The sequence below is a fragment of the Vicia villosa genome, linkage group LG2, assembly GCF_029867415.1.
Source record: "Vicia villosa cultivar HV-30 ecotype Madison, WI linkage group LG2, Vvil1.0, whole genome shotgun sequence".
Lineage (NCBI taxonomy): Eukaryota > Viridiplantae > Streptophyta > Magnoliopsida > Fabales > Fabaceae > Vicia > Vicia villosa.
This window is the reverse complement of record NC_081181.1, coordinates 161,857,452-161,881,793: the sequence shown is the minus strand read 5'-3', so window position 1 is coordinate 161,881,793 and position 24,342 is coordinate 161,857,452. Positions and strand designations below refer to the sequence as shown.

The 24,342-nt window shown below is 32.8% G+C and overlaps 2 protein-coding genes across 2 annotated transcripts; one reads left to right on the top strand and one right to left on the bottom strand.

The window, feature by feature from the left end:
* Positions 1 to 9,580: 9,580 nt before the first annotated feature.
* Positions 9,581 to 11,486, top strand: LOC131650473 (putative two-component response regulator ARR13). Its single transcript, XM_058920181.1, has 5 exons — positions 9,581 to 9,734; positions 10,280 to 10,825; positions 10,914 to 11,009; positions 11,243 to 11,335; positions 11,436 to 11,486. The coding sequence occupies exons 1-5, from the start codon at positions 9,687 to 9,689 to the stop codon at positions 11,484 to 11,486; spliced, it is 834 nt and encodes a 277-aa protein (XP_058776164.1). The 5' UTR covers positions 9,581 to 9,686.
* A 5,825-nt stretch (positions 11,487 to 17,311) lies between these two features.
* On the bottom strand, positions 17,312 to 18,460 carry LOC131650472 (uncharacterized). The gene has a single exon (XM_058920180.1). The coding sequence runs from the start codon at positions 18,458 to 18,460 to the stop codon at positions 17,312 to 17,314; it is 1,149 nt and encodes a 382-aa protein (XP_058776163.1).
* Between the last annotated feature and the right edge of the window lie 5,882 nt (positions 18,461 to 24,342).

The following is a 24,342-nucleotide window of genomic DNA, read 5'->3' as shown; positions in this document are numbered from 1 at the left end:
CTTTGAACCATTTGCAAGATTAAAAAAAAAAAGGAAGAACTCAATTATCATTTTAGACTATCCAGCATAGGTCATGAAAGTTCAAGGCAATCCAACTTTAAAGGATACTCACTATTTGATATAATTGGACGATCTCCTCGATTCCCGATGGAAAACCAAGGGATTTTCCAACCACCCATATATATTGTTGTGAATTCAATGCCACGAACAAAGTATAAAATAAGGGATGAATAAAGGAAAAGGAAGAAGAGGAGAACACAAATATTGGTTATAACTGCTATTCTTTTACTTTCTCTTAAAACAAGATTACAAGTTTACAAGAATAACAAATAACCTCTCTCACCCTAAATTAGGATTTGCAGCTTAGCAATGATGAGAGACTAGTATGCTATTTATAATAAAACCTAACATACTAACTAATGGGCTTTTTCCACAAGGCCCATTACACAAGCCAACTTAATAAACAAGCTAACTTAACAAATTAGGGTTTAAACACTAAAACCTAATTTAACATGCTAACAACCCTAGAACCTTCGACACAAGCATGTGAACAACCTTCGACTTCATGCTTAACCCTGTCGAACCAAGAAGCTACCATTCGGCCATACTAGAGTTCGATCCAATATCTCACAAATCTCCACCTTGGATCTAACTCTACAACATCAAGGGAACAAACTAGCTTTCTTCATGCAGCTTTAGCAATTGCATACAGTGGAAAAACTTGCAACTCGGTAATGTCTTGGTGATCATATCAGCAACATTGTCTTCAGTCGAAACCTTCAGCACTTGGACTTCTCCACGCTCGATTACTCCTCTGACGAAATGCAACCTCATATCAATGTGCTTAGTTCGCTCATGATAGGCTGATTTCTTCGACAGGTGTATTGCACTTTGGCTATCACATTTAACAGTGATACCTCGACCTTGAAGTTTCAGCTCCTTCGCAAAACCTTCAAGCCACAATGCTTCTTTCACAGCTTCAGTTAATGCAATATACTCCGCTTCAGTGGTTGATAGAGCAACAACCTTCTGAAGTGTTGCTTTCCAACTAATTGTTGTGCCAAACATAGTGAAAACATATCCAGAAATAGATTTTCTGGAATCCATACAACCTGCATAATCAGAGTCGACATATCCTCCATTGTTGCTTTACCATCTTCACCCAAGGCTCCACCATAAATTAGGACTCTTTTAAGAGACCCATTTATGTACCTTAAAATCCACTTCAATGCTTGCCAGTGAGCCTTTCCAGGATTCGCCATGTACCTGCTTACAAGACTTACTGCATATGCTATGTAGGGTCTAGTACAGACCATAGCATATATCAAAGAACCAACTATATTAGCATATGGGATGCTATTCATATAGGCTCTTTCGACATCAGTATTGGGACACTGATCAATACTCAGCTTGAATTGAGGGTTTGTTTAAGTCACAACTGGCTTCGGATTCGACATACCAAACTTTTCAAGAATCTTCCGTAGGTATGCCTCTTGAGATAAACATAACTTAGACTTCTTTCTATCTCTTCGAATGTCAATTCCAAGAATTCTGGAAGCAGCTCCCAGATCCTTCATATCGAACTCCTTATTGAGTTCAGCCTTCACCCTCGTCACATCTTCAACATTGTTGCTTTCTATGAGAATATCATCCACATAAAGCAACAAAATAACAAATGAATTACCAAGTCGAAATCTGAAGTAAACGCAGTGGTCGAACTGACTTCTAATGAAACTTATGCGTGCCATGAACTTGTCGAATCTCCTATTCCACTGTCGAGGAGATTGTTTCATCCCATACAAAGATCTCTTTAACTTGCACACATAATCTTCCTTCCCCTTTTCGACATACCCTTCAGGTTGCCTCATCAGGATCGTTTCATCTAGATCACCATACAAGAACGCAGTCTTCACATCCATCTGTTCCAGTTCAAGATCGAACTGTGCTACCATGGCAAGTAACATTCGAATGGACCTATGCTTCACAATAGGAGAAAACATATCATTGAAGTCGACACCTTCTTTCTGAGTGAAACCTCTTGCAACTAACCTTGCCTTTTATCTTTTCGACGTCACTCCTTCAATTCCTTCCTTAACTTTGAAAATCCATTTACAGCTGACTAACCTTGCCCCAACAGGTTTCTTGATCAGTTCCCAAGTATGATTATCATGAAGAGATTTCATCTCATCATCAATGGCCTTCAGCCATTCAGTCTTATTTCGACTCCTCATAACTTCCTTGTAGTCTCTAGGTTCTTCGTCTAGAACCTCACTTGCAGAGATTAAGGCATAAGCTATAAGATCCGCATACCCAAGCCTCTGAGGTGCCTTTATGACTCTTCTCGACCTATCTCTCGACAATAGGTAGACATCGTCAGTTTCCTTAACTTCCTCAGCATCTTCTGCTTCTTCTTCGACTTCATCAAGGATATGCAATTCAGCATCAACATGCTCCACCTCAACAGGAATCTCTACCTGTTCCAGCTCTTCGTTAGATGTTTCTGTACTTCGACCAACATCATCAGTTTTCTTAAAAGCCATTTCAGCTTCATTGAAAACTACATCTCGACTGGTGATACACCTCCTGTGACCTGTATCTAGGCACCATAGCCTATAAGCTTCGACTCCTTCTGGGTATCCCATGAACATGCATTTCAGAGCTCTAGGTTCGACTTTGTCTTGCCTAATGTGAGCATAGGCTACGCAGCCAAATACTCTCAGTTTGTCGAGATCTGGTGGATGTCCCGACCAAACTTCTTCAAGTGTCTTCATATCTAACGCTGTCGAAGGACATCTGTTTATCAGATATGTTGCTGTCGAAACAGTCTCAGCCCAGAACACCTTCGTTAACCCCGCACTAGTCAACATGCATCTGACTCTCTCCAAAATAGTTCGATTAAACCTTTCAGTCAAACCATTTTGTTGTGGAGTACCTGCAGTAGTTCTATGCCTTGCAATACCAAAGGCAGCACAAAAATTGTCGAATGTCTCATTGCAAAATTCAAGGCCATTGTCGGTTCTCAACCTCTTGACCTTTCTGCCAGTCTGATTTTCAACCAGAGTCTTCCAACTTTTGAAATTCTCAAAAGTTTCATCCTTAGTCTTCTGGATGAATACCCATAATTTTCTAGAATAATCATCTACTATGAATAGAAAATACCTTGCTCCTGAATGTGATGGACACCTTGCAGGCCCCCAAAGATCAGCATGGATGTAATCAAGGGATCCATGTGTTCTTTGTTTGCCTTTGTTGAACTTCACTCTGCAAGATTTTCCAAGTACACAGGGTTCACAAAACTTCAGCTTTTCGACTTTGTCTCCACCAAGCAGATTTTGTTTCCCTAATTCGACCAGACCCCGTTCACTAACATGGCCCAATCTCATGTGCCAGATTTCTGTTTTCGACAAAGGTTTCGTGGATGCAACATTTGTCGAACCACTTACAACTTCAGCCTCAAGGGTATACAAGCCTTGTTTCTTCACGCCTCTCAAGACTTCCTTCGAACCCTTCATGACTCTTAGGATACTTTTCTCTCCTTGGAAAACATATCCTTTCTTGTCGAATTCACCAAGAGAAAGCAGATTTCTCTTCAAATCAGGAACATACCTGACTTCAGTCAACAACCTTATTGACTCATCATGGAGCTTGAATCTCACAGATCCAACACCTGCAATCTTGCAAGCCTTGTTGTTTCCCAGCAATACTGATCCACCATCTTGATCACATAATTCCTCGAACAAGTCTTTGTTTGGAGTCATGTGCCAAGTGCAACCTGAATCCATAATCCACTCCTTCTTAGAGTCACTGCTTGAAACCACAAGAACATCAGATGATTCGAAATCATCTTGAACAATGGCAGCGTTGCCATTATCCTTACCTCCATGATATTTCAGGCGTTCAGGGCACACATTTCTTGTGTGACCCTCCTTCTTACAATGGTAGCATCGAATGCTAGATGCTTCGCCACTGTAAGACTTCGACTGGCTTTTGCCTTTCTTCTTGTCGAACTTACCATCCTTTCGTAAGAGTTTTCCTTTAACGGCCAAACCTTCGCTAACAATCGAAGGTTTATGCTCCTTTCGTTCATTTAAGTCCTTAGAGTACAAGGATGATTGAACTTCTTCAAACGTCAGGGACTCCCTTCCATACAAGAGAGTTTCTTTGAAGTAAACATGTGATCGAGGCAAAGAACACAATAGTAACAGCGCTTGATCTTCATCATCGATCTTCACATCAATATTTTCAAGATCAAGAATTAGCTTGTTGAACATATCCAACTGCTCAGCCAATACTTTGTCTTCAATCATCTTGAATGAATACAAAGCTTGCTTCAGGTAGAGTCGATTTACCAGCGATTTGGTCATATACAAACTTTCAAGTTTCACCCATAACCCTGATGCTGTCGTCTCCTTTGATACCTGCCGGAGAACCTTATCACCAAGGCTCAACAAAATTGCGCTGTGTGCTTTCTCGATCATACTCGTCTTCTCCGCTGCCGTCAATTCTGCATTCATGGCTGCCTCTCCCTTCAACGCTTCCAAACAACCCTGCTGAACCAGTAGGGCTTTCATCTTCAAGCGCCACAGACCAAAATCATTCACTCCGGTGAACTTTTCAATCTCATACTTTGTTGAAGGCATCTTCTCCATGCTCACCGCACCAATTTGTTGTGAATTCAATGCCACAAACAAAGTATAAAATAAGGGATGAATAAAGGACAAGGAAGAAGAGGAGAACACAAATATTGGTTATAACTGCTATTCTTTTACTTTCTCTTAAAACAAGATTACAAGTTTACAAGAATAACAAATAACCTCTCTCACCCTAAATTAGGATTTGCAGCTTAGCAATGATGAGAGACTAGTATGCTATTTATAATAAAACCTAACATACTAACTAATGGGCTTTTTCCACAAGGCCCATTACATAAGCCAACTTAATAAACAAGCTAACTTAACAAATTAGGGTTTAAACATTAAAACCTAATTTAACATGCTAACAACCCTAGCATCTTCGACACAAGCATGTGAACAACCTTCGACTTCATGTTTAACCCCGTCGAACCAAGAAGCTACCCTTCGGCCATACTAGAGTTCGATCCAATATCTCACATATATATATATATATATATATATATATATATATATATATATATATATATATATATATATATATATATATATATATATATATATATATATATATATATATATATATATATATATATATATATATATATATAGAGTAATGCTATTCTTACACTATATTTATACACCAATACTTACACCAAACACTGTTCACCATATTTATACGGTGAACAGTGTTTTCTAAAATAAAATAATAATATTTATAAAAATATTTTTTATTTTTAAAATTACGGACAACACTGTTCATGTACGGACGTGCATTAACCAACTTCATTAATGCATTAACCAAGTTTGGTGACTGCTAAAAATTATTTTTAATACCTGGATGTTGCATTAACCAACTTCATTACCGCAATAACCATGTTTTTTACATTGCATTAACCAAATTTGGTGACTACTATAAAGTACTGTTCATGGGTGTAAGAATAGCAGTCACCAAACTTGGTTAATGCACTGTAAAAACATGGGTGATGCAGTAATGAAATTGGCTAATGCAACATTCAAGTATTAAAAATACTTTTTAGCAGTCATCAAACTTGGTTAATACAGTGTAAAAATTTGGGTAATGCAGTAATGAAGTTGGCTAATGCAACATTCAAGTATTAAAAATACCTTTTAGCAGTCATCAAACTTGGTTAATGTAGTGTAAAAACTTGGTTAATACAGTAATGAAGTTGGTTAATGCACGTCCATACAAGAACAGTGTTGTTCGTAATTTTAAAAAAAAAATTATAAATATTATTATTTTATTTTAAAAACACTGTTTACCCGTATAAATACGGTGAACAGTGTTTCGTGTAAGTATTGAGGTAAGAATAGCATTACTCATATATATATATATATATATATATATATATATATATATATATATATATATATATATATATATATATATATATATATATATATATATATATATATATATATATATATATATATGAATATGATTTTGACCACAATTCACATGCTGCTGCATCATAGACCTGCATCACTGTAGTTTTTTTCATTATTTTATCATCAATAATTCTAGTTTCTAAACTACTTCCTAAATAGAACAAATAATAATGAAATAATAATGGAAGTAATGAATATTTTACAATTATCCTATGTGGAATTTTAACTTTATTTATGAATAAAATATTCATGATTTTACAACTGTTACAAACAATTTCTTAGAACTTTTATTATGAACAAAACATTCGTGAGTTTATGTACCAAGTACAAAGAATATAATATTAAATGATAGTGTCAAAAATAATAATATTATTTAATTTTAAAAATAGTTATATTTACTTAATTTGTATATGACACGCAAGATATCAATAAAGAGCTATAAATAATAATATTACTTAATCAGTCATAACCGTTAAATGCCAAAAATAAAATTAAAATACTACATATGATTTTGATTGTAACTAATTGACTAAGTACAAAAAAAATATATAATAAATTGTTAAATTGACTCAGATCAACCATTTAATTCTTCTTTTTATACCTTAAAGATAAAAATGAAAATGAATAATAAATATATCGTTGAATATTATATCATGTTATTTAGTGCTCATTATTATTTAATTAATTTAAAGTGTCAAGAATTAAGAGAAATGCAAGATAACTCAATCTTATATAGAAGGAGCACTCTGTATCACAGCCCATAGTTATCAAAATGTGATAAAAGCCACTTTATCATTAATTTTATTTTAACTTTTTCCTTTTTGAATTATTTTTATATTTTCTAGTTTTTTATTCATAAATAATTATTAAAGTTTAAATAAAATAATAATAAAAACTCAAATACAAACCAGTCAGTCAACATAAGGGATTCATTGTCTTCAAATATATATATCCCCCCAACGTGACTATATTTTTATTGAGTAACAATTGTAACAAAATCTTAGTGTGGTTATCTTGAGTGATTTAGTAGAAAAAATAATATTTTTATTGTGAAAATGAATTGTGAAAGATTTGACATGACAGTTTTGATTGTGGACCATGATGTTGTTTCTTTGGGTTTAATTGCCAATTTACTCATGGCATGGCAATACAAAGGTACGTGTCTCTTGTTTATTTAACCATTGCATGATTGAAATTTGAAGTATCTTTTCTATTTGGATTTTATGGATTTAAACATTTTTCAAACATATTTGTCAAAAAAAAAAAACATTTTTCAAACATATGGAAATTAGGTTGAATTTCAAAAGAAAATCTAAGAAAAAATATCCTTATTGAAAGAGCTGTCTGAATTTTGTGAAGGATACATATAATTTAGCCAAAAATTTAAATATGGCATAAAAAAATAAGGCTCTATTTGAAAATATTTAATTTTAAGAAATATTTTATAAAATTTTATTACGAGTTAAATGTGAAAAAAATTGAATCTTGAATGATAGTCCGTCTTATATGTCTTCAAAGACAATATCGTTTATTGATCGATCCATGCGTATGCGTAAGATTGTTAAAAAATTATTCAAGATAAATATGAAAAAATTGAATCTTGTATGATAGTTCTTCTTATACATCCTCAACAATGATCTTGTTAGTGGATCGATCCATGCTTATGCGTAAAATTATTGAAAAATTAATCAAATTAAATGAAAAAAATTGAATCATATATGATAGTTCGTCTTATAAATTCTCAAAGACCATCCTCTATATTGTTCGACCCATGTAAATGTGTAAGACTTCTAAAAAAATTAATAAACCTTGTCCATCATTGTAAAATAGTTTATAGTAACATTCAATAGAAATTTATTAATTAGTTGTCATACTACTAAATTGAAAACAACTGAGTTGTAAATAGTTTTAAAACTCGTTCAATAAAAATTCATTAATTAGTTGTGTCATACTACTAACTTGAAAATAATTGTGTTGTAAAATAGTTTTATATTATTGTCCAATAAAAATTTATTAATTAGTTGCGTCATACTACTAATTTGAAAACAGTAGTGTGATTTGACCGAATTAGTTATTGATTAAAATTATTTTACAATTTCTATTTTCTCTATATTTAATTTTAATATTGTATTATTCAATTTTGTAAAAACTAGTTATACTTTAAAAAATATATCTAAAATTATTTTTGTTGATTTATAAGGATATCATGTCAAATATTATTTTAATTCTCTAATTTTATTGAGTCGGCTCTATTTATTAGTGTTATTATATGGATAAAAGTTGTTCTCGTCAATGCTTATCACGCTTCGAAATCACTGTTCAAGTTAATTTTGAGTTTAGAAAAATTTAACCTTCTTTAGAGAAAATCTTATAAATAAAACTATTGCATCTAGCTTCCTTGATGTTTTTTTGGGACAAAGTTCGTCGATATTTTTTTAGATAAACTTTGTTGATATAAAAGTTTAATGTTTTGGTCGATGTTTTAAAAATAAGACCGAGTCGTTCGATTTAATTGGTTGGATCGAAAATCAGAAGTGATTTTGGTCCTGTTAATCTTGTAAAATTGCAGGTGGGTCAAAATAGAAGTAAAATTAGATTGAATCACTCAAAATCATTTGAACTAAAGAATCAAAATCTATTTTTGTAAAATCGTCTGATTCAAAAAAATATCTGTGATTAATCAATTTTAATAGTTTTTTTATTTACTGTTCAACTATAAATTTAATCGATTGAACTAAATAAACTTTAAACCAAAAGTTTTACCAATTTGATCCAGTATGATCTTTAAAACATTGGTTTTAGTTTGTCTATTTCAACTTTAAAAATATCTTATTCTCCTTTGCTATATAATTAGATTTGTTATCATTCATTTTATTTTCAATCAAATCATTTCTTTTATTTTGAATTTCAGTTCAAACTGCCAAAGATTCTCAGGAAGCTTTGTACATTCTCCAAGGATCTAAAGGCTTGATTGATATCATAATTTCAGAGTTCAATTTATTAGGAATGAATGGCTATGATTTTCTAAAGCTAATTAAAAATGAATTTCAAATACCTATAATAAGTAAGTACCATCCCTAGACATAACCTTATAATATTTTTATACAATATTTAAAACTATAAATATATAATAATATGTTTAAATAATTAACTTTTTTTTCTCTTGTTTTGAATAGTGATGTCCGACAACAAGGAAGAAAAATTAATTTTGAACATTTTAAAAAATGGAGCAGCACATTTTATTGCAAAACCTTTTTGTGATGAAGACTTCAAAAACATTTGGAAATATGTTATGGAGGCAAAAGAAGAAAAACTATTCTTTGAAAGCCTATTTGTAACAAGTGAAGAACAAAAGACTAAAAATAAGCATAGCAAGAGAAAGATAAATGACAAAGATCAAGTAGAAGGAGATTCTCAAGTTTCTAAGAAAACAAAGCTTGTTTGGACTCCAGAACTTCATAATCTATTTATGTTTGCAATTAAGCAAATTGGATTGCATAGTTCTAGTAAGTCATATTTTGAGTTTTGATACTTTAATATTAAGTTGCTGGTATTTTTATTATATATATAGCAAAATATTATGATTTTATTTGTGTTTATTTGTTCATTTATTCAGAGGTTGTTCCCAAGAAAATTCTAAAGATTATGAATGTCCCAAACTTGACCAGGGAAAATGTAGCTAGCCACTTACAGGTTTTTTTTTCTTTCAATTATTTCATATATTTATATGATATTATTGAATCTTATTAATAATGTTCTATTTGTATGTGCTTTTTTTTTTTTATCATATTTAATTATTGTAAGATAGATGTTGTGAATAATGTTGATGGATTTTCATATAGAAATTCAACATTTTAAATTTTATAAGAAAATATTAGTTGTAAAATATGTTTTCATATAAAGACTCTTTGTGCTTCTATTATAATATAAGTTATCTTAATACAATCAATTTTCATAAATAAATGAAAATGATACACCTATTAAAACTTTCTCATTTAAACTCTTAGGGTTTTCTGAAATCTTGAAAGATATTGCCTAAAATGGTGAAATAGTGATATATATTCTCTAGATAGTAAAAAGCAAAATATGTTTCTAGTTTTGAGACTAAGTGTTAGAGATATTAAATTTGATGATCAATTTCATTCTTTTACTCTAATTTTTGTTGATATCTCATTTTTTAAGAATATATGTTAAAAGTTCTAATGCTTTGCTATATTATGAACATGTAACACTAACAGAAATATCGCAAATTTCTGCGTGATGTCAATGAGAAAGGAATGATCGGAGGAATATCACAAAGAGCATTAAGATCTAGGTTTGCATCAAGTCTTCCCATGTCATTAATAAAGACTATGCAAGAAAAAAGAGCAAACAAGTTTCACACCCCAACTTTTGAAAATTTGCAAACATTATCATATCAAACCGAAAATCAAAACAATTATTTTAACCTTTTCAATAGATTTCCATCGCGCCAAATTAATAATTTCCCTTATGTACAAAAAGCCCCAAATCTTCAATATTTGAATCAATTTAGTCTTGAAAAATCAAATTTGGAACCTAATATTGGTTCGAACAATAGTATCTATGACCAAAATCCAATTGGAATAAACTCTTCGAATAGTTCATTTTTTCCGGTAAAGAATCTATTATATGATGGCGGCTCTAGTTCTAGTAGCTTTTCATCATCTGGAGGTGGACAAGGATGGACTACTTCTTCAACAACTTCATCTTCAAGTTTCTTAACAAGAGACTTGAACTTCAATGACATGAGTCTTGATAATAAGGTATAAAGAATTCAAAATTCTTTTAACATATATCTACATGTATTTATTTTATAACAAGTGTTTGATTCATCATTTCTTGCTTCACAAGTCATTCAAAGGTGGTAATGAAATCTCTCCTCAAGCTGAAATCACATCATGTAGGATGAAAGAGTTACCAATAAGTTCAAATGAAAGTTCTAAAAAGGTAAGTCTTATTTTTTGTCACACACTCAAGTTGAAGTTTATTTTTTATTACTTTTTAAAATCATTTTGTACCCTAATTTATTTTATAAAAAAAGTCTCATTTAAATTTTATTTTTTGAACAAAGTCTCATTTAATTTTTTGATATATTTAGAATTGAAGATTTTCTCTAGGTTATATATAGCTCTTAAGGAATTACTATAATGTTTCTAATGCTTTTATTGTGTGATATCTAGTTGCAAGGAAATAATGGATTTTCAAATGAGGGATCATCTGATAGATTTACAAGAGACAAAGAGTCTAAAAAAAGTACATCAACTAATGATCTGGTAAATCATCTTGTTAAAATTAATGTTTATTCAATGAAAATGATTTTTTTTGAAATATTTTTATAATATGAGGTTTTAATGTTACTTAATATTAATGCAGGAATTTGATATGGATATTGTTGAAGCCTTGTTTGGTACTATAGACGACTAAAGAAATTCCAGTTTGCAACTCACTTTTCTTGAGGATCTCCTTTATGTATAATGCATTCTCAATAGGATTGAACAAAACTTTGACTAGGATGAAAATTGAAAAGGAATTAGAGTATGTTTCTAAGGTGCTCAACAAAACTTATAGTAGTAGCTTTTAACAAGATATAGACATGTAATTACTTTGTTTTTAATGGTTTAGTTAAAGTATCTCTAACAAATTTAAGTTCTCTTGTTATTAAGAACATAAGAATCCAGTTTGTTGGCTTGATGTCTTTCTCATTGTATTGAATATTATATATAATAGTGTCAATAATTACTCCCTCCGTTCCTCCGTTCCTTTTTAAGTGTCGTTTTAGCAAAAAGCTCTTCAACCAAGATAGTGGATTATTAGAGTTAGTTTTTCTATTATACCCTTATTTATTTTTCTCTTTCCAAATAAATTCAATCATACACTCTCTTTTTCCAATGACTAATTGAAAAATTTAAGGTGGAGTTATTGAAAAAAAAAGGGTATAAATGACAAATTATAACATTAAATTATAAAACGACACTTAAATAGGAACAAAAAAATTCTTCTAAAACGACACTTAAAAAGGAACGGAGGGAGTACAATTTATAATGACTAACTACAATTAATAAAGACTAATTTTCTATTATATGAAAGTAAATTATTCACAATAAATACAAGGATTATTTACTGATTAACACCCCCTCTCAAATTGATGCGATTGACTATATCCCAAAAATTTGGAGACCGGCCATAGAAATCAAATTTGTAGCATTCTTGTGTTGATGGAGAAAGATAACCTTGGATGTAGAATTAACCTCAAGAACAAAAAATTAATGTAGATTACCCAGATCTTTCATGTGAAATGAGGCATGTAACTGTTGCTTAAGTTGCTGAAGGAAAGCATGATCAGAACCAGTAATAACCATATCATCAACATACAAAAGAAGAAGAACAATACATGCAGATGTGCTATGAATAAATAATGAAAAATTATATTAACTATGAATAAAGGAGAATCCAAGTAGAGTGAAGCGGAATTTCTCGTACCATGCTTTAGGTGCCTATTTCAAACCATATAAGGAGTGTTTGAGCTTGCACACTCCTTTAGATAAAGAGAATAATCCTTGAAGTGGATTCATATAAATATCTTTTTTCAGGTCACCATGAAGAAAAGCATTCTTCACATCCATTTGATGAAGAGACCACCCACTAGAAGCAGCTATAGAGATGATCGTGCGAACAATTGTCATTTTAGAAACTGGTGCAAATGTCTCATCATAATCAATTCCATATTCCTCCTTGTTTTCTAAAGAAACCAAACGAGCCTTGTAACAGTTGAGGGACCCATCAGAATTCAATTTCATAGAATACACCCATTTGCAACCTATAGGTTTGACATAAGAAGGTCAAAAGACAATATATCATGTGAAATTCTCTTGAAGAGCTTGAAGCTCTTCATTCATTGCTTTTATCCATCGAACATCTTTAACATCCTGTGAGTAAAAAGTAGGAATATATATGCTAGAGAATGTGGCAATCAGAGAAGTATGTGACAAATCATATCTGTCTGGTGAATATCTATCTGGTACGCGAGATATTCAACCAGATCGTCGTGGTTCAACCGGTATATGATCAGGTGGCGATTCAACATCGGGAATGTACGTAACAATATCATTAATGGCAGGGGAAACACAAGGAAACATAAACTGGTTATAAAAAAGTCACGTTCCTAGAAATGCGAAAAGGATGGTTAGTGACATCATAACACACAAATCCCTTATGAGAGTGACTATATCCCAAAAATGCACATTGAACAGACTGTGCTCCAAGCTTTTTCCTTTCAAATGGAGCTAAGTGAACAAAACACACAAACCCAAAAGTATGTAAATTATTATAATTAGGCTTAATTTTAAAAAGACGAAAAAAAGGAGAATCGAGATCAATAATCATAGAAGGAAGACGATTGATCAAGAAGACATCTATGGAAAGAGCCTCCACCCAAAATCGGGGTGGTGCATAATTTTGAAGAAGTAACTTGCGTGTCACATCAAGCAAATGACAAATCTTGCATTCTTCCATCCCATTTTGTTGGGGGGTATTGGGACAAGATCATTGAGACAAAGTGCCTTTTTGTTGAAGAAATTCTTGAAACTCACGAGACATGTACTCACCACAAGAGTCAGAGTGAAATTTTTTAACACTTCCATGAAATTGAGTTTCAACATATGTCAAAAATTTCTTAAACATAGAAAACACTTCATATTTAGACCGAAGAAAATATATCCAAGTAAAACGACTATAATCATCAATAAATGTGACAATATTTATAGCGAGCATGAGAAACTACATGAGACATACCCTATACATCACTATGAATCATTTCAAAACAAGAGGAAGCCCGATAAGTACCAGACGGAAAAGGAAGTGTTTTACTTTTAGCCAATTTGCAAACGCAACATGAAAGAGAGACATTAAAAGCAACATTCTTCTTTCCAAACAAACTATTTTTAAATAAATGAAACAAAACAGCAGAGTTGGGATGACCTAATTTTCTATGTCAATCCTCATAAGAATTCAAAACATTATCACAAACAAGAGATAAATGACTAGAAATAAACTGGAGTGGAAACAGTCTTCCCACTTTAGGCCCCTTCGCAACCACCTTCCCTGACACATGTTCCTACACAAGACAACCATCATGAGAAAAATTTACGTTATAATTGTTATCAACCAATTGACCAACAAATAACAAACTGGAAGCAAGTCTGGGTGATACAAATACCTCCCGAAAATCAGAGTTGATGTCACCAACATTAGTGATAAAGAGAGCATTACCATCAGCAATTTGAATTTTTTATTACCATGGTAAGAATGTAAATTGTGCAAGTATTTATAAGAGCCTGTCATGTGATTGGATGCACCAGAATCAAGAAACCAAATGCAAGAAACATTTGAAGACTTACCCTTAATTCCCAAGGTGGAAAGAGAGGAAAGTACCATATGTTGGATTGTTTCAGGTTGGAGAGCACCACCATTAGATGGATTGGTGATGGAAGGATCAACTGCAGAGTTTGTAGTGGCATGAAATGCTTGCACCGAACATTGTATTGACCGTGGAGGACGAGTAGGGCAATAAGAGATAATATGGCCTAGTTGCTTGCAATAATTACAAAACATTTTACTGTAACTCTGAGCAACATATGCAACCATAGCAGGCTCAGAAATGACAGCATGATGAGACATGGACCATGAGTAGCAAGGCGTTGTTCCTCTCTGAGAAGTTCACCAACACATGTATCTAAAGAAGGAACATGATTACTATTCAGTAAAGCACCTCCGATAACCTCAAATTCTGGACGAAGCTTCATGAGAAATTGATCTCATATACTAGTATTGTAGACCTCTTGGACATCTGCGAGAGAACTCTTAGGAATATCAACACGTATAATCGCAAAGTGTTCTATCCACAAATTCAAAAAACCAGAATAATATTCTTGAACAGATAGATTACCTTATTTGTAATTGGAAATCCCTATCTCCAATTGAAAATGTTTGGCCGTATTGTCTAGGTTATAGGTACACTTCAAGTAGTTTCGCATTTATTGAGTAGTGGAAAAAGATTGCGAATTATTAATCATGTGAGGATCAATAGTACCGAGAATCTAAGTGATAATCTGAGCATCTCCTATTTCCCATGCATCTAAGTCAGTTGTCTCTAACGGTGGCAAAGAGATATCATCCAAGTGACTTCATAATCCTTTCCCTTTAACATACATCTGAAACTGAAATTCCCAAGCAGAATAATTCTTTCCGGTAAAACGAACAAAAATAAAATATCTTTCAGAAGTCATAGAAGCAATATTTCTAATAATTAAAATAACTTGAGAACAACAAGAAAACAAAGCTACTTGAACAAGAAGCTTCCACGTAACAAGAAAAACAAGCCACTTAAAGCAATGTAACTTGGAGAAACTAGTGAATCAATAAAAACCTGTCGACGCCGCTATTGCACTTGCACTGTTATTAAGCTAATGAAGGAAAAAAAACAAAACTTGTCGACACTGTTATTGCGCTTGCACTGTAATTATATGGAAATCAATAGAACAAATCTGAAAAACCTGGTGACACCGATGCGACAGCACGACCAAACCGAACATGATTTACAAATAAGAACGAATAAAGAAATTGCAACCCTTGAGCATTACCAAAAATGGATCCGAGAAACGATTGTAAACACCGAAGATCACAATCGCAAGCGTGGAAAAAATTACCGAGAACTGAAATCTGCCGAGATGATTTCAAGAGCGACCCAGTGGGGTGTCGCTGAATAAAGTCAAGATTAACCTTAAACTCACGTGTTTGATCGAAAAGCTACTGATACCATGTCAGTAAAATTGACTTCATGGCTTTCTTATTATATTTGATACTATATATAATAGTGTCAGTAATTATAATTCATAATGACTAATTACAACTCGTAATGACTAATTTTCTATTCTACGAAAGTAAATTATTCACAATGAATACAAGGATTATTTCCTAATTAACAGAGCTTTCCGTATTATGCAAATTTTTCTAGTCCTACACAAACATCTAAGGGGGTTAGTATTTTTTAGGAAGGATTCCTCCAAGTGGGTAGGTTGGTTCAGATGAAGGAGAGAGATTCGTTTAGTTTAGTCTATTAAAAACTCTGCTGAATTTCAAGGATCATAGATAGGTGTTTCAATATTAGGGGTTAGGGTGGAGGTTGAAAAAGAAGAAGATTAGGAAGTTTATTCAGGATAATCGGCTCACTACTATGAATAAGATATTTTATTTTGGTTGAGAAATTAGTTTTATCTCAATTTATTGACTGAGGTAGAAAAAGGGTCATGTAACGTGCTTCAAATTTATTCTCAATTGATATACAAATTGAGGTAAAAAATTTACTAACTAACAACAACAATAATTTAATTAACATAAATAAATTACATGCATATGAATAAAGTGGTTACTTTAATCCATGAATCTCCAATGTCTCCATAAACAATATCCAACATATATTTCATAACATAGTATCCACACACGTGATTGTTTCCACGTGTACAAATAATTTGTATATAGTGATTAATACACATAATTTATCAGAAATAATATTGTCGTACCCAAAATTTTGCCAGCGTGTTATTTACTATTTTATTTTTAAGAGTGTTTTAAAAGATATATATATATATATATATATATATATATATATATATATATATATATATATATATATATATATATATATACGAGGTCCAAACCTTGAGTAAGTCAGCTCAGTTGGTAGCTGCGCAGGGGTATCATGTGCAAGGTTGCAGGTTTGAACCCTATTGTATTTCTTTTTATTTGTTATTTTATTAAAAAGTCAACAAAAGGTCAAATATTGACTCTTTTGAATATTTTAAATTTATTTTCGTACTATTTTAAATAGGCATTTTTATAATTTTTTTGGTGCTTGAATTTTATTTTTTAATTTAATTAATTTTTAATCATGAAAGTAATTAAAATATCACAAAAAAAAAATCATAATGTACATATTCTTTCTCAGTTTGTTATCCTTGTTTTTAGTTGCTTGCAATTTGTCATACTTGTTTTTAATTGGTCACAACACGTCACACTTGTTTAATTGGTTGCAATATGTCATACTTCTTTATAATTGATCGTAATTTGTCATACTTATTTTTAATTAGTCATGATTTGTCATTGGGACTTCTCATCCCATTTATAGTATATTAAATTTAGGTGTCATTAAACTATTTACAAAAGAAATCTTTTTTTTTTTTACAGAAACAAATTTAACTGTTTTCATTAATCAGATAAAGAGTACTACAAGGAGGAATTACATCAAACATCCAGCGTCGAGACCAAGAATTGACCGTCTTAGCTAAGGTATGGGCAACCATATTCGCTTTACGCTTGATAAACTTAACCTCAAAGTTGGGGAAGTCTAATAGCAATAACTTAATAGAATTAATAATAGAGAAAAACTCAGAGCTACCCGGCGTATTAGAGCTAAGGGCTTGGACCACCTGTTGAGAATCACTTTCAAAAATCGTCGGAGCATTATGAAGCATAGTAACTGATTGAATTGCTTTCTTAAGAGCTAAGGCCTCCGCTTCTAGCACCGAGAAAGTACTACCATCCCAAGCCGTACCCGCGGAAACAAAGTTACCATGGTCTTTACGCATACACCACCCTCGATTCGTAGTCCCTACACGCTTGTTGAAAGCGGCATCCACATTACATTTGAAGCTACCAATAGGAAGAGGGTTCCAGGTAACCACTTCTCTGTTATCTAACTGCGGCTCCCGAATATTTTGGGCCATAAACCAATATTTCCACTTATGGAATGCTAGCCATCCAAGTTTGGATGCATCTTCCTTTTCATTATGCCAAACGTAGTCGTTCATATTCTTCCATAACCCTTCCAACATAAACGCCACTCTTCCTGCGGTATACCTATCCTCCTTCATGCAAATATCCAAGATAAAGGACCTGAGATCCTGGAATTTATGGAGACGAGGAGAGATGATATAAGTAAGACCTGTCGACTGCCAACAAGAGAGAGTTTTCGAACAACCAACAAAAACATGCCAATCGTCCTCATAATTATGAGCACAAAGCTGACAGATGGGACTACATGGAACATGATGTTGAATAAGACGCACCTTAGATGGGAGACAATCACTATAAATCCTCCAAAGAAGATGTTTCACTCGATTCAGAGCTATTATATTCCAGAGAGTACTCCATTTTACTCCTCCCTTAATCGAGCCACCACTTTTTTGATGCTTCCTCCAACTTCTATATCCCGATCGAACACTATAGTTACCGCTAACATCATCCTTCCAGACCATACGGTCTTCGACCACTTCTTCTGTCAACGGAACTTGTAAAATATCGCGCACCACTGAGTAATCAAACAAGTCACATAAAACTCCCATATTCTTTTTAAAATCAATAAATCATCTCTTTTTTGCAATAAAGAATTACATTACTATTTTACTACTTTATGGTTGCTAATCATTTTATTAATTATATTTAGCTCAAATAAATAATTATATCATATATTGATTTGATTATAGTTATTATTAATATTTTCTTAGATTAGTATTTTTATTTTATTTTTTATTTAAAAAAGATCATATTAGTAAAAAATATCATTTTAAAAATGATCAATCGGACAGACATCGCTTTGGTCGTAATGAGTTGAACTCTATGTGTAAGCTCAAGGAAAAACATATGTTCAGAAAGGATATTGTGTAGTATTGGCTAATGGGATGCACATCCTAATATGTTATATGCAAAGACTTCGTCTAGAATATATATGTCTAAAAATTTCGTCATGAATTGGCTAGCCCTTCCTCGTTGTAGCGGGGAAAATCTGATATCGAAGCCATGGGATTGACTCGAATCAATATTTCATTTGAAATCGCCACCGCGCTTTATTTTTTCAAAGGAAAAGGGAAAAGAACGAAAAACCCAAATTTTTGTTTTTAAAACAAGAAAGAGATCTCAGGTACGGGTGTTGATTATATGAGGGGAAGGTTTTAAGCACCCCTCATATCTGTGGTACTCCACAGGAACCTTTTTGAAAATCTGTGTCGTGTGTGCTAAAAAAAAGGGGTTTGTTTTATTTTTAAAATAAGCTCGGCAAAGCGTTAAGCTTTGGGCCTACATACCTCCTCGGTGCAATGGAGAAGTCAGAGCTAATGTAGTTCCGCTTTTGGGAAAAACGTTTTTAAAACGAATAAACACTTTGTTGTCGTTAGAGAGAAATACTCAGCCATTGATTTTGAGCATGAGAACAAACAAGTTCTTTGCATCGCAAATGAAAGAAGGGCTCCAACTCGGATAAAATCAACGAGTATGCCACTAGCTCTCTCACGCGGAAAAGATATCGTTATTATCAATCAATTTCAAAATCGTGGGGTATAACCACTCGTTTCGACAATTAACGGTGTCTAAACTTTTGAAGAAAAGCCACTAAGGGCGAAAGATATTTTTAAGAAAAAAAGTTTTGAAAAGATTTGCAAACATAAGAATATTTTGGAAAAAGGGAGAAGATTTTGAAAATTTAAGAATGGGAGGAGATGAAGAGGCTAACCTAATGCATAAAATAAAAGCTAAGGAAAGAAACGGTCTAACCAAATAAGAAGCCAACACTTGACATTAAGAGCCAAGGTAGTTTTCCCATCCTTTGGATTTATCAATACCAACACATTAACACTTGGGGATCCAGATGAACTTATTGTCTTAGCACCATTTTTGCATTAAACACATTAAGATTCTGACGAAAATCGGACAGCGTAACGGCTGTTTTCGGGTAAAATCCTTATATCAATGCCTTGGAATTAACCATCAAGGGCTTTCAAGGAAATACCTGCACACATAAACATACAACAGAACAATGCCAGACAGACAGAACAATCACAGGATAGTAATAGAATGAGTCCAGAGGTACTAGGTCCATAAGTCCGAATCTCCAAAGTGCTAGGGATAGTAACTGATAGTCCAAAGAGAGCCTTATGTATTTTTTAGATTTTGGTTATTTATTAGTGTTTTAGCAAGAAGAGTAGAGTATGGTCCAAGTGGACAAAAGAAAAATAACGGAAACATAAACATATGTCCAAGTGGACAAAGAGAAAATAGCGGAATTATAAACGTCCAAATGGACAAAGAGAAAATGGCGGAAAGTAAATATGATGAAATGATAAAGTAAAGCGATAAGGCGAGAAATATAAAGAGCGTTAATATAAAGAGCGGTATAGTAAAGGTGCGGAAATTAAAGTTAGTTGTTGAATGTTAAAGATAACCATCTTGAAACTTGTCAAGTATGTTATCAAAGTTAGTAGGAAGATCTATGGTGAGTGAATGATGTACTCGGATTTAAAGTCAATGGGGCTTATCAGAAGCTTGATAAAATCATAGCGACTACACGATAAGAACCTCCACAAGTCTTAAATCAACCGCATACAATTCTCTTCCATGTTTGATCTTTTATCGAGTCGGGACAAATGTAGGAGAACTCTCCATGTATCAAGATTATTAATCAAAAGAAATAAGAAGGAGAAGAAGAAATGATCTAGCCTTTATCAAGAATCCATAGAATTCTCAAGATATTAAGACTTTCATCGATCAAAAGCAAATATGATGAAAAGATAATAAGGAAAACAAATTGATCTAGTCTTCATCAAGAATCCATAGAATTCTCAAGATGTTAAGACTTTCATCGATCAAAGAAAACAAGATGAAAAAGATAAGAATAGAAACAAATTGATCTAGTCTTTATCAAGAATCCATAAAATTCTCAAGATATTAAGACTTTCATCGATCAAAAGAAAGATAAGATGAAATTAAGAATGAAAACAAATTGATCTAGTCTTCATCAAGAATCCATAGAATTCTCAAGATGTTAAGACTTTCATCGATCAAAAGAAAGATAAGATGAAAATAAGAATGAAAACATAAAAGATAATCAACTCACACTATCATTAGTATCATTCATCTAATATTATGGATTAGGTCATTTCAAACCTATCAACATCCTAGATCCAATGATATTAATGAAGTGGAGGAAGTAGGAAGCCAAAACAAGCATAAAAAGGCAAAAAAAACACATTCTGCCAGCAGGAAATCGATTTCATGAAGAGGGAAATCGATTTCCATAAGGCAGTTTTCAAAAAAAACAAGTTACGTACAGCATGAAATCGATTTGAGCCTTAAGGAAATCGATTTGACCAGTGCAAATTTCAGCAAAAACAACATTTAAAGGCATAAAACTTGACTTAAGCAAACATACAAACACCTTATGATCACATATCAATTGGAGCACGAATTTTCCATCAAATCACCATCAAATAGCACCAATATAGCATCAAAGATGCATCACACACAAGCAACAAAGATCTACATCATGATATACAAAAAGGATGAAGAAAATTACCAAATCTTGAACAAAACTTAGATCTACTTCAAGAATCACCAACACAAATCTTGATCTCCCAACAATTGAAGAAAAAAAAGAGTGAAATGGATGGTGGTTTAGCTCAAAGTTTGTGAGGTTCAAGATGTAACTCACAAACTTTATGAAAGAACAAAGAGCTTTAGTGAATTTGGTAGGGATGAGGAGAGAAATTGCAAGGGGTTTTTTGGCTCTCAAAAGCTTGAGAAATGAGAGAGTAGTGGGCTCTATTTATAGGATGAGAGCAAGAGTAGTGGTAATTTGGTCTTTTTGCATTTGGTAATTAGCTTGTGTTTAATTGGTGATTAAAGTGGCAATTAAATGGTAAAAAGTGGTAAAATGGGGTTTAAGTGGGTTTAATGAAGAGAATTATTTTGATGAGGTGGAAAATTGGTAAAATGACAAAAATAATCAAAGAAAAAGGTGCCAAAATGATGTCAAGCTTCCCTCTCTATTTTTTTGAATTTCGCCTTAAGGAAATCGATTTCCCCAGGAGTGAAATCGATTTCACTCTGTTCCAGAAGAGAATTTGGCGCAAAATACACTAGGGAAATCGATTTACCCAGGAGGGAAATCGATTTCATGCTGTCCAGAATGTGATTTTGTTGAAGATTGCTGCAGGGAAATCGATTTACCCAGTAGGGAAATCGATTTCACCAGTCAAAAATGTGAAAAATGCCTTGTTTATTGCATGTCTTGGCTTGGTACCTACAAAACAAAAGCCTACAAAGAAACAAAGCAATATTTTTGGTATTTGGGTTAGTATAATATGCATAAAAGATAAACAATCATTGGTGCTTGATGGTCCCTCTCATTGATGAGGTGAGTGCAACACCATAAACAAACTTCCAAGTGAAGCTCTTGATTAGTGATTGGGATATGAATGATATAGGATCTTAGGGTCAAAAATTGGGGTATGACACTCGTAACGAGATTTTGAACATGATTTGGGGCTTTATGGACCTTGTTTAGGATCCATATCAAACATTGAACCTAGAGACCCTGTAGTATAGTCTACGAGAAACAGATCTCACTAGATCAATGCGAAGGCTCCCCCTAAGGGAGATTCTTTTAGACTTCACCATGAATTGGCTAACCCTTCTAGTGGTTAAGTTTCAAATAAGATATATGAACTTGGGTTTTGTTCGTAAACATACAACAATCCTAGAGCTAACCTTTGTGAGGGGTTGGGTGGAGAAACATATAACTATCCTTTTGTAAGGGGCCTTCCTAAATAAGTTTATTTGTTGATGGTTGCTTGTACCATTCCAAATTCATGGCTTCTTGGCCCATACATGACATTGCACTGCATCCATACATGACCTGGCATTGCATTTTAAAAAATAAAAACAAAAATTCGTGCATCCGCATTCATCATCATGCATACCATATTTCTCCTAAAAAACTCACTTTTTCCATTATCGCAAGCTAAATTCTTGGCACCTAAGTCGAACCCAAGGTAGTTCTCGAAAAAGATTATTGATGAGTTAGAACAAGGTCGATAAGTGCTAAGAGGAGACGTTGATCAATCGAAAGATGAAGTTGGTGAGATTCTGATAGTTTTGCAGTCTCTTATGGAAAAAAGAAGATCAAGAACATGTGGCTGCAAGTGTGAGGCATCATATTGTCATTCCTCAACTGCAAAATCTTGATCACCCTTCCCTTCATCATCGTCTAGAGGCAACGGGTCCGTGCGAGATTTAACCAACTGAACCTTATAGAAAAGAAGGCGGGGCTTTGATTCTCACAACAACGATGGATGGAGAGGAGTTTCCACTCTCCGTGAACTCCGATGCAGTAAAAAAAATATGCCTAAAAAAACTAAAGAGAAAATGAGTTCGCTAAGCCGAAAACGTGAAAGGGCAGCTTAGGCGAAAAATGGGCATCCCGTTGGACTGAAAACTCAAAAGAGTGGTTCATGCAAAAGTTATGGAATTTAAAAAAAAATAGGCAAAAAGATTGCAGTATGCGAGCTAACTCCAAAACAAAAGATGGGAAGAATCAATGACAGTCTCCCAAACGCTGCAAAAGTCAAAGCAATTTGAAAAAGAAGGAGACCTAGAAGTCTAAAGTACCAATTCAAGTTTCATTGATTATTCTATTAACATCCCTTAGATCAAATCTAGCAAGGGCATATTTTCCTTCAACTTGAAGTGGACGTATATAAAACGACTGACCATAAGTCATATAAACTTTTGTAATTTTTAGTTATTCTGTCCCGTAAGTCATTTTTTTTTTAGTTTTTAATTATTATCCGATCTAATATTTTCTCTCATTTTTATATTTGTATACTTTTATACTTTTGATGTTTTTCAAAAGTGTACTTCTAAATTTATCTTTTTGGACTCATTTACATATGAATTTAGTATAAATGAATATCGAGTTAAATTCAGGCGTATGTCATTGAACTAAATTTTGGAGAGAAAATGAAATGAATATCACTTAAAACATATTAAAAAATCTACATCCGAAAATACACTTTTAGATTCTAAAACATTTTAGAAATTCCTTGAGACACTTTTGAGGAATAAACCATTCCCATAAAATACTAAAAAGTACAATACAAGATCTAATCCAATCTATAAAACAGTGAATCAAAATTAAAATTAATAATTTTGGAAGCCATACAACTTTTCTCGAATGAAACACAACTTTTTTTATAAAATTCGATAATAAAATTTTTTTTATTCTCAATTAAAAATAGTCCTTGCATAATAAAAAATATAAATTAAAATTAAAATTTATATAAAAATAGAAAGAAAATAGATAACAAATTAAGTTAGTACGTTTTTTAATGGGAAAACCAATTTATTTAAAAACTTTGAAAACTCAGTATCATATCTAGAATTCCTATTTGCTTAA